The 11,074-nt window shown below is 39.1% G+C and overlaps 1 protein-coding gene across 1 annotated transcript in view; it reads left to right on the top strand.

Moving 5' to 3' along the window:
- The window catches only part of LOC101353072 (B cell receptor associated protein 29), a 71,755-nt gene extending 61,510 nt beyond the window's left edge, over positions 1–10,245 (top strand). Inside the window, exons 7-8 of the mRNA XM_023737050.1 lie at positions 3,969–4,069; positions 9,955–10,245. Coding sequence (XP_023592818.1) covers positions 3,969–4,069; positions 9,955–9,990 — 137 coding nt within the window. The 3' untranslated portion in view covers positions 9,991–10,245. The remainder of the gene's footprint in view (positions 1–3,968; positions 4,070–9,954) is intronic.
- The last annotated feature ends 829 nt before the right edge of the window (positions 10,246–11,074 follow it).

Genomic DNA, 11,074 nt, shown 5'->3' with positions numbered 1-11,074 from the left:
TTTTCCCCAGTGAACAGTCACTCTCGTAAAAGGCCGTAGATCTCTTTGGGGAAGGCAGGGAGAAAGATTAACAGTAAAAATTTTTGTCAGTTAATTGGAGTCCTTCCTCAAGGGGACCCAGCCTCCCCTTCATTCAGCAGATTGTGGGTCTTTAAACTTGCTCAAATCTGGGAATTGATTGAGGGATTGTGACTGTTTCTGGCGATTCGAGTTAGACTGCTGTTCACCTGACCTAGAATTCATCTGTTTGTATAGATCAAGTAAGTATTTAGTAGATTTCCTATCTGTTTCACTCCGAGGGACACCATGAGTGAGTAGCCAAGACCATAAGTCCGTAGGAGTCAGACTATTCTGATTACTGCTTTGACTCCTCTGTCCATTACTGTAACCATGCCCACTTTGTCAATTGAGTGCAGCCACTTGACCCCTACTACCATGAGGTCCATTCAGCCCCATTGTAGTTAGGTGTCTTAATTCAGTTAGGGCAGTTCCCACTGTCAAATCTGACTTGCGTAAAATAGCAATCACAGCAGTCTTCAAGGATACTGTAGCTCCCTTCACAAATTTGTTCTTCATAGTTGTGGTAAAAGATGTGTCCTCTGGGAACTTCACGTGTGGGTCTGTGGATCTAACTTGATAAATCCACTCTAGCATGCCAGTTCCTCCAAGCCTTTGGATACCTTCTTCTACAGTATACCAAGGCAGGTCTGGTACTTCAACTTGATTTAGTGTCAGCCACCTCGTAATCCATGCTTCAGCAACCCAACCAAATAAACTATTAGATCCTTTCCTAGATTCTCTAGCTGAAACATTGAATGAACAGTCTGTGCTTAGTGGAACCATATCAATAAACTCAGACTGATCCATCTTTATGTTCCTTGCACCATTATCCCACACCCTTGATAGCCATTCCCACACATATTCCCCAGGTTTCTGTCTGTACATATTAGAAAAGTCAAGTAGTTCTTTTGGAGTGTAGCATACCTCTTCCTGCGTCATACTTTGTACTTCACCTTTTGGGGCTCACTGGGACTTAAGCCTAGTTATAGGTCTAGAAGCCAGGATTAGTAGTGTGGAATTGTTTTGAGAACATTCAGCATTATCTTGTAAAGCATCTGCCTCAGGTGATGCTCCAGGCAATGACTCAGGCAAGTGCTCTTTAGAGGCAGCTGGGCTAGGGCTAATCTCATTAGATAGCAGTGGAGGGGCTAATGGTTTTTCTGGGCAGGGTGGTTTAGCAGACAAACATGAAGTTATCTCTTCATATGGGACTGGTTCTGCTGGCAGGAGTGATTCAACGGAATTTGCAGGCTCAGTGTCACCACTTCCCTGATTATCTGCCCATGTATCCCCATCCCAAGTTTCAGGATCCCATTTCTTCCCAATCAGTGCCCTTACTTTAACTTCAGACACCTCTCAAGGTTTGCAATTGAGGCGGGGTTGTAATTCAGCCACTCTTACAGTAAGACTCTGGGTTTGGTTTTCGGCAATTTCAGCTCTGTTACTACAAGAAATAAGGCTTTCTTTCAAAGCACAAGTGGAAGCCTTGAGGTCATGTATGCGACACTTGAGCTTTGACTCTGAAGCCCTGAGCACATCTCTTTCTTTCACCAGTTTGTCCAGCGAGAGTAGGACAAACCAACCAGCTTCCTTATACTTCTCATTCTGACAGAGGTGTAGAAAGATATCACATGTGTTCACCCTGAGCCTCACCTTTCACCAATACCTGATCTACTGGTGGTTATATTTTGCGTATTTGTATCGCCACCTCACTCCATGGACTAGCAGTGGCCTCTTTACTGCTGGAAGCAGAGTCAGCAACATCTTTAAGACTAACCAGACTTGAGAACCAATTTAGAAAACTCATCCTCACAATTTTGTTTCTCTAGAACCACCCCACTCTCGGTACCAAATGTCTTAGGCTGGGTTCTCTAGAGAAGCAAAACCAGTAACGCATATAAATATGTATATATAGAGAGATTTATATCAAGGAGACAGCTCACGCAGTTGTAGAGGCTAGAACATCCCAAGTCCGTGGGTCAGGGTAGAGGCCTCTCCCAAGTCACACAGCTGCAGAAGCTGGTGAGCCCAAGATCAGCAGGTCAGAGAGCAGGGCTCTGCTCACAGGCTGTGAAGATCTACGAATCCCAGATTCGGCAGATAAGCTGACAGCTTAAGTCCCAAGAACCAGAGATGAGATGACAGGAGGCAGCTGCAGTATCCAGAATGAGCAAAAAGCCAGAATGTCTGCTTATATTCAGATACAGGCCACACCCACAAGGAGACTCCCTTTCATCTGATTGGCTACTCACCGTGTATTCAGTCATGGGAGTGATCACATTAAAACACTGAAAATCATGGCCCATCGAAGTTGATACACAATCCTAACCATCACAGTGTGGTATATGTGTATATACATGTATATGTGTATATGTGTATACATATGTGTGTGTGTGTGTATATATATATTTGCTTCTAAGGACATGAATCTGCTGCATTATGATTGTAGTTTCTTGGTAGACAAAGGCTAATATGTAGCTATGTTTATGTGTCATTACCTTGAGGTAAAGCCTTTAAGTGCCACTTATATATATATACCCCCATATTTTTCAACTTCATATAAGAAAATTATTTTCTTTGTTCTTAAGGAAATATAGCCACCTGTCCCTTAGCAAGAATGATAAAAATATTTTTTCTTCCGATTAGTTTTTTCAGAAGCATACCTTTCTGATAAATTCTGTTCTTATAAAACCTAAGTCCAGGGTGGAGGCAGGGAAAGTTTAAGAAGAGCCTGGAACATCTTGTGCCAGAAAGTCAGGAATACTCAAAAACATGATGGGGGCATAGTCAAAAGGACACAGTCAAAATACATTCCCACTGGCCAAATCTGGTGCAATTTGAGCATCAAAATAATTAAGTACAGTAATGAGTTAAAAAACGTTGAAAAAAATAAGAACCATGAGTCTATACTGATGATGGATGGATGGGTGGAAAGGAAAGGAAGTCTCTTCCTTACAGTAGAATGCTGACTGATAAATGTATAGGGAATGGTGAATTTGCAAAATCACCATTTTGCAACTGTCATAATATGGATTGGTTTAGGCAAGAACTGTCAACGAAAACTAAATGTAGGGGGCTAAATTGTGATGAGGAACAGGATATTTTCATGGTCTTAAGTGTCTCCCCACATACTGCGTCTTCGTTGAAAGGAGGAAAATAGTAACTGTAAAATGAAAAAAACAGTGAAGGGCAGATGGGCCTCTGGATGTGATACCCTGAGAAGGATTCAATGTCACTTATGTCATATTCGTACATAAGTGGTATACATAACCTAAATTTAATCATGAGGAAACATCAGACAAAACCAAAATGAAGAACTTTTTTTTTTTTTTTAAGCAGCCTGTATTTTTACAAAATGTCAGTGTCACAAAAGACCAGAGGTGGGCCTCTAAGGGATGAGGATGTGAGGGAGCTAGGGAACTATTTCAGATTAAAGAAAACTAAAGGGACATGACAGCTAAATGCAATATGTGATCTGGGACTGGATCTTGGACTAGAGGGGAAAAATGCTAAAAAGATAAATGCTAACAAGAGATAGTTGCCAAAACTGGAATATGAATGATAGATTATATTAAGTATTGTATTGATATTGAATTTCCTGAATTCGGTAACTATATTGTGGTTATATTAGAGAATATCGTTGCTCTCAGGAAATACACAGTGAAGTGTCAAGGAGTAAAAGGGAATGATGCCTGCAATTTATTCTCAAATGTTTCAAGCAAATGAATAAGTGTATGGGGTGTGTCTGTTTGTGTAAAGAGAGAGAATATGATAACTGAAATATAGCACAATGTTAATAGTTGGTGAATTTGAGAAAAGGAGTTCTCAAATTCTTGTAACTTTTCTGTAAATTTGAAATTGTTTTCAAATAATAATTTGAAAGTCAAATTCTGTTTGATGTTTTCTAGCCCTTTCTAAGGCACAGAATGACGTGATGACAATGAAGATGCAATCAGAGAGACTTTCAAAAGAATATGACCGACTCCTGAAAGAACACTCAGAACTTCAGGTGGGTGACAGACCTTCACTTTTTGGGCTTAAATATCTTGAAATATTAATTACCTAAGTCAACTATTCAGGATGTTTGCCCTTCCCAAATCAAGAAGGATGTACTTAATCCTGGCTTTGTTAAGTGATCAAAGAAGCCAGGTAACTAGAGGAACTTTGCATGGAAATACAAGATAATCATACCATAAAGAATTGTTGACATGCTGACTTACAGCATTCTAGTTTTGGTGAAGTTTTAAGTAAAAGAATTGAGCCACAAAATGACAACATTGAAAAAGGGGCTGGTTCTGAAAAAAATTTGGTTAGAACGTGTGCCATATTCATCCTGAAATGAGGCCAAAAGTTGAAGTCTCGCATCACACTACTCCTTCTGTCCCAGGGTTTTAGTCATATTGGAACAGAACTTATGGCATTCAGATATATGGTTTACTTTCAAAGGTAGTTTGAAGAATGGAAATGAGAAAGAAATGTTTGTTGTTAAAGCCAGTACTTAAAATCTCAGCTTCATTGGCCACAAAGTCAAGGACCGTAAGGTTTGCTTCTCTTTCCCTCCAGTCCAGCAAGAGTCCCCTTCATCCACATTGGGCTCTTTGGCTCCCCTCCACTCTTCAGCTGCCAGCCCCTGACCTGAACTGCTTTCCCAGCCACACTTTGACCATATGTGTGGTGAAGTGGGAAGGAGCAGGGGGTCCCTCTTTCCTGGTGGGTGGTGGAAGAAGATTATTCCAGAGGCAACCTTGGCCTTCCCTCCCAGCTCCTCCCAAGGCTGAGTACCTATGCTCTTCTGCTGTTGGGTTGGTTCTCAGAATTTGGCAGCCCCCATAGCTTTCAATCAGGGGTATATATATATATATATTTTTTTAGCAATTACAGCTCTACAGTTATTTCACTATACTAGAAGCCCTAGTCGCAGGACTCATTTCCCTATGTCTTAATGGTCATTTTATTTCCAGGATCCAGCACTGTGCCTGACATGAGACAAGCGGGCACTATATGCATAGCCTTTGGAGTTAGACCTGAAATACCTATACCTGGCCTCATACTATAACTCTGTGATCCCATGCAGATTACATCACCCTCTGGGCCTCATTTTCATCGTCTGTAAAACGAGAACAATAATAACGCCTAGCTCCCCGAGTTGTTGGAAGAATTAAATAAAATATATAGGTTGTTCAGCGCAGTGCCTGGCTGATAGTAAACACTCAAGAAATGGTAGCTATTATTTTCATTATCGTCATCTTCATTATTCCTCTGTAGAAGTTTTTGCTGGAAAAATGACTTATTCCTGTTCCAGTCACTTCAGCCTTGATACAGAACCAGTCAAGAAGCAATCCAAAGCACATTTGTAATCTGACATTCCCTGTTGGTTTGCATGTTAATTTAATCAGCTATAAAAATAGCAAGAAAAAGACAAGGCAACTCAGAGAAGGGTGGATACCCTATGTGCTCCAATCCCAGGGCACTGAGGGCTCAGTCACGTGGTCTGAGATTTTCAGCAAGACTGCCCTCTCCCCATCTCTATCTAAAATAGAGATCCTGAAATTGACATCCACCAGGACATGATGAGAATTACTGACTTCGCAGCATCCTTCAAGATCTACCACAGGCAGTGAAGAAGTCACTTCAGAGGCCTCTCACCTTCTAGAAATAGAAGAATTTTTTTCTCCTATTTGTGAGGTCAAGGTGTCTCAAGCAAGATGAGTATTCATGCCAGTGGACTTGGCCAGGGTGTCAGAAACGTTTAGTTCCCTAAATGGGGAAAGGAGAAGTTGGAATATTCCCTCTATTTCCAGTGGCAAGTAGCCATTGCTGAATTTCTCCATGTGGTAACAGATAATGGTTTTCCTCATCCCTGAAGAGTGTATGTAACCGTGAGATTCCCTCAATCCATTTCCTTCTCCCCAAAAAAGCCACCTTCAGCGTAGAGCTTCTGCATTCTTGGCAAAGGATGTAGAAAGCTTTTAGGAGTAATTCCTTCCCAAGAAAGTAGTTTTCATACCTGTTTCTTTGAAGAAGGGCCCCTATCCCAGATACGCCAAATGCTATGCTGAGAGTTGGGCCTTGATCTAATTTCTGCTTATATCCAGGTTATTGAAATAATTTAATGGATGACATTTACTGAGTGTGTGTTCTGGACCAAACTCTTGGCTAATGGCTTCATATGTTATTGTGTTTACTCTCCATAACAACCCAATGAGTTAAAATATTTTAATATCCCTATTTTGTGAATGAGGAAACTAGGGCCCAGAGATGTTATATAATTTACCCAAAGTCACTGAGCTAGAAAGTGATAGGATTCAAACCTGGGATTTAAAGTCAGGAAATCTTTCTCAAGAACCTCCATCATTAACCACCATGCTATTTGGCTTATGCTGGTTATTGGACTGTATGTTGTTGGATTCATTTTCCTCCCACCTCTGCTCTACTTTGTATCTCAGGAAGCTATATTTCCCAGGTTCCCTTGCTCTCTGACTTCTTGACAGCTTCAGCCATTGGGTAGGTACTAGTAGAAGACCGAATGGCAAGAGGAGGGGGAAAGCCAGGGTGTTTTTCTCCTTTGGGTGGTATCTTCAGCAGCAGCTGCATCTCTTTCATGGCTCTAGCTCCTTCCCTCCATGGTCCCAGTTCCTACTGGGCAGAACCACCAAAGTTCCAGCTTTCACCTGGTGGCACTGGCTCCTGGGCTCCGTAACACCATCCTTTCCCTTGTCCCTCCAGCCCAAGGAATGATGGTAGCTTTCTGTTGTCGCTCATACCTGAGGTGCTCACTAATGTGTTTGGTGTGTCTACTCTCTCATCACCTATAAAACCAATTTCCTATTTGAAGGGGGAAAAATACATCAGCTCCATAGTTCACCAGTTCTGTAACCCTTGGATGAATCATTTGACATCCATACAACTTGGCTTCTTCATTACTCAAATGAGAATTAGAATACCTTCCTCAGTGGGCTGCCTGTGAACATTAAACAGGATCCTGTGCAAGAAGGTACTTAAATAAACAAGAAAAGCTTTATACAGCCATAAGACACTGTTAATTATGTCTTGTTTGATCACATTTTTTTTCCCATCTACTTACCCCCCACCCCAGTCCAGTATGAGAACCTACACGAAATTCTGACATTTAGGCGTCATTAAATGAGAACCATTTTCCTAGGTGTGACTCTTAACATTTTGAAGTTCACCTTCTTAACCTTACTTGAGAAGCAAAACATAGCTGTAGACCAGTTGTGGTAAAAAGTTGTATCAAATCTTTCTTTAAGAATTTAACTTCCGTTGTCACATCTATCATAGTAATTGAATTATATCTTAAGGTTCTTTGGGAAACTTGTTAGCTTTCTGAATTTTTCATACTTGATGTACTTTAAATGAAATAATCATAAAATAAAGGATTGTTAAAATATTAAGGAAACAGGTGAAAGAGGAGAAAGAGATTTCTTTACCATAAACAAATTTCAGTTTGCATTTTTTAAATCCTTTTCGATTTCCCCATCTGGCCCCCTCTTTTGTTGTAGGCACTAAATAAAAGAAAATAGTCCCTTCAAAATATGTAGTATTTGCCTTTCCTTATTTGCCCTAGCTCTCTTCTGGGAAAGAGAGGGCAGAAGTGACTAGAGGTTATTGACAGCACAGACCCATCATCACCTGCCAATTCTTAAATTTCATTTTGGAAAAGCACTCTCCACTTAAGGGACTTACCCATAATAACAACTCCATTAAAGCTTTGATTTTTATCTAAACTGGTAAGATACATGTGTATAACATGTGAAAATGGTACCTTATCACTCAATTATGTCTTCCTATTTGGTTCTTAAAATTAATGTTATTCGAGTTGCTCTGAAAGCATTAATGCCCAGCCTGAACAAGAGCTTGATGAGCTTCCTGTATATAAACAATAACACTGTACAACTTTATTTTAGGAGACATTTTTCTTGATGTAGACATTTACCGTCTTAGTCCAAGCAATCTTTTTTTTTTTAAATTGTGGTAAAGCATGCACAAAATGAAATTCACCATTTTAACCATTTTAAAGTATACAGTCCAGTGGCATTAATCACTCTCACAGTGTTGTGCAATCACCACCATTTGTTTGCAAAACTTTTTCATCACCCCAAACAGAAACTCTGTACCCATTAAACAAATTCCACATTTCCCTTTCCCCTGCACATGGTGACTACTAATCTACTTTCTATCTCTATGCACTTGTCTATTCTAGATATTTTATAAATGGGATCATAGAATATTTGTCCTTTTGTATCTGACTTATTTCATTTAGCATTAACGTTTTCAAGGTCCATCCATACTGTAGCATTTATTAGAACTGCATTTTTTTGATGGCTGAATTGTATGTATATATAGTTTTATTTATCTATTCTCTGCTGGTGGACACTTGGGTTGTTTCCACTTTTGGCTATTGTGAATAACATTGCAGTTAACCAAATATTTGTTTGAGTCCCTGTTTTTAATTCTTTTGAGTATATGACTGCTGGGTCATATAGTAATTGTATATTTACGTTTTTGAAGAACCACCAAACTATTTCCCATAGTGGCTGCACAATTTTACATTCCCACCAGCAATGGACAAGCTTCCAATTTCTTCACATCTTCACCAATACTTGTTATTTTCCTTTATATATAAAATATATACTATATATACATATAACAACCATCCTAGCAGGTGTGAAGTGGTATCTCAGTGTGGCCAAATGATTTCTTAAGGTTTCTTTCTTTTCCATTTTCCTCCAGTTTTAGATGATGTATAGTAGCCATCCTTATAATGTTATCAGCAAAGAATTTGAGTAGCTAGTTCTGTTGGCAATTATCTGAAGGACAAAAAAAAATACACACTGGGTTTATCTGGTTTTGGTTTTAATTCCACTCATTCTTCCCTTGCCAAAACTTCTATTGGGTTTGCAATAAGGGAATTTTAGAAATTTTAGTTTCCTGGTGTAACCTATGAAAGTCATATTAAGGCAGAGAAATAAGCAAACTTTTCAAGAGTGTTATATTTTCCCTTCTAGGCATTTTTATCAAGGAAAACCTACAAATCTTGTAGTTTTTTAAATTTAAGACTTTCTCAATCCATATTTTCACATTGGGTCTAGGAGGTTCTCAGCGCAGGGACCCTAGGTACAAAAGTTGCGCTCCACTCCAGGCTTTTCTTCTTGGTCATAGTGAGGTCCCCTCTCTCCACTTCTGAAATTAGCTCATTTTATGCCTAGTGAGGTGGCAAAATGGACCAATCCCCTCATTAGGGTTCCATACACCTTATTTGCATGGTCCCACTCATGCACCTTATTTGTATTATTAGCAGGCTGTCCAGTCCCCTTGGTAGGCCGCAAGCACCTTGTTTGCATAGTTCTACCCAGTCATATTGTGGGAATTACATGACCATGAATGGCATGCTACAGAATTTTGTAACACTTACTTGAGCAGGGCAGAGGCTAGGGCTGAGGGCCAAGAGAGAGAGGCCTGCCTGCAGGCGTGGCTGAGAAGAAACTGTCCTGATAGAAGAACTGTATCTTGAGTTGTTCCTGATCCTGAATTGTAAACTGTTGCTTCCCTAATGAACCCCATAACTGTGAGTATGGTCTGAGAGTTCTCTGTGGCCATTGCAACAAATTATCAAACCCAGCAGAGAAGTAGAGAGTGCTGTGGAGGGACAGCTGGTGTCAGAATTGGTAAAAAGATTGGAAGGTGGAAGTATTTCTGACCTGCACCTCATAGGAATCATCAGCTTTCAGCTGATGTTGATCATTATTATTCACACCTCTTGTGAAGGTAGAAGTCTGACACTGCCATGCCATTTTTATGAAAAGAAAAACCCTTGTATTTATGAATCTGTTTCTCTTCGATATAACTACCTAAGTCCTATTTTTTTCCTTGCAGGATCGTATAGAAAAAGGCAATAAGAAAGGCCTGTGAACTTTGTGAAAGAAAACTGTGATACACCGTGTCAAGATGATTAATTTGTTATCATGTTAACCTCTAAGAAATATGCAATTCAGTTCAGAAATATGCACTGTATATGACCAGACAGTAATTCTGTTAATGCCACATATAGGCTGTATGGTAATGGCATTGTCACACTATTTGATGATGTTTCAGAAATATTGTAAAGTCTGTATTCCAGCTCTTAAGAAAAATAAAAGCATGTTAAACACCGTATTTACATATTAATAGCAACACTGGTGTATAGTGGCTGTTTACCAATAAAAGGAAAAATTCATTAGCCAGTTACTTCCAAAATTAGATTTTTAAGTTGCATGCAATAATTAATAGGCTTGAAAACTTTGATGAGTTTTCAATAATAATAGTATTCTGTTTAGTCAGATGATGATGTAGTTTAACAATAGTATTCAGTATCGCCAAATTTGTTCACAGATTAAATAAGGATAAATTATTAGAATTAGCCACTGTATTTATAGGGAATTCCAAGTCAGAAAGAACAAACCATGAAAATAATGACCTTAGACCTTAGTTGTTTTTTTTTTTTTTATCTGATGATACTATGGTTTACTCTTAAACAAGACAGTTGTATTGATAACTGTATTTTTGTTACTGTGCTTCTGCACTTGACTGGTTTTTGTTGACATTTGTGTTAATAACATACGATTGGTAAGCATTCTAACTTTTCAGGTTTAATAATAGGGCTTATGTCTATTTGCATAACTGCCATAGCACTGAATTGAACTTTCTTTTACAACAGAGTGGAATCTTTTTTTTTAATTGTACTTCAGGTGAAGGTTTACAGAACAAATAGTTTCTCATGAAACAATAGTACACATATTGTTTTATGACATTGGTTAACAACCCCACGATGTCAGCCCTCTCGCTTCTTTACTTTTTTTTTTTTTTTTTTGGTGAAAATATACATAGCCAAAGATACACCATTTCAAAAATTTCTGCATGCACAGTTCAGTGACATCAGCTACGCCCTTCCAATTGTGCTGCTGTTCTCAGTTTAGATGAAGGTTTACAGAACAAAATAGTTTCTCATTAAAGAGTT

Source organism: Trichechus manatus, unplaced genomic scaffold (genome assembly GCF_000243295.1).
Source record: "Trichechus manatus latirostris isolate Lorelei unplaced genomic scaffold, TriManLat1.0 scaffold00096, whole genome shotgun sequence".
Classification (NCBI taxonomy): domain Eukaryota; kingdom Metazoa; phylum Chordata; class Mammalia; order Sirenia; family Trichechidae; genus Trichechus; species Trichechus manatus.
The sequence above is the reverse complement of the archived record's forward strand: the minus strand, read 5'-3'. Positions and strand labels throughout refer to the sequence as shown.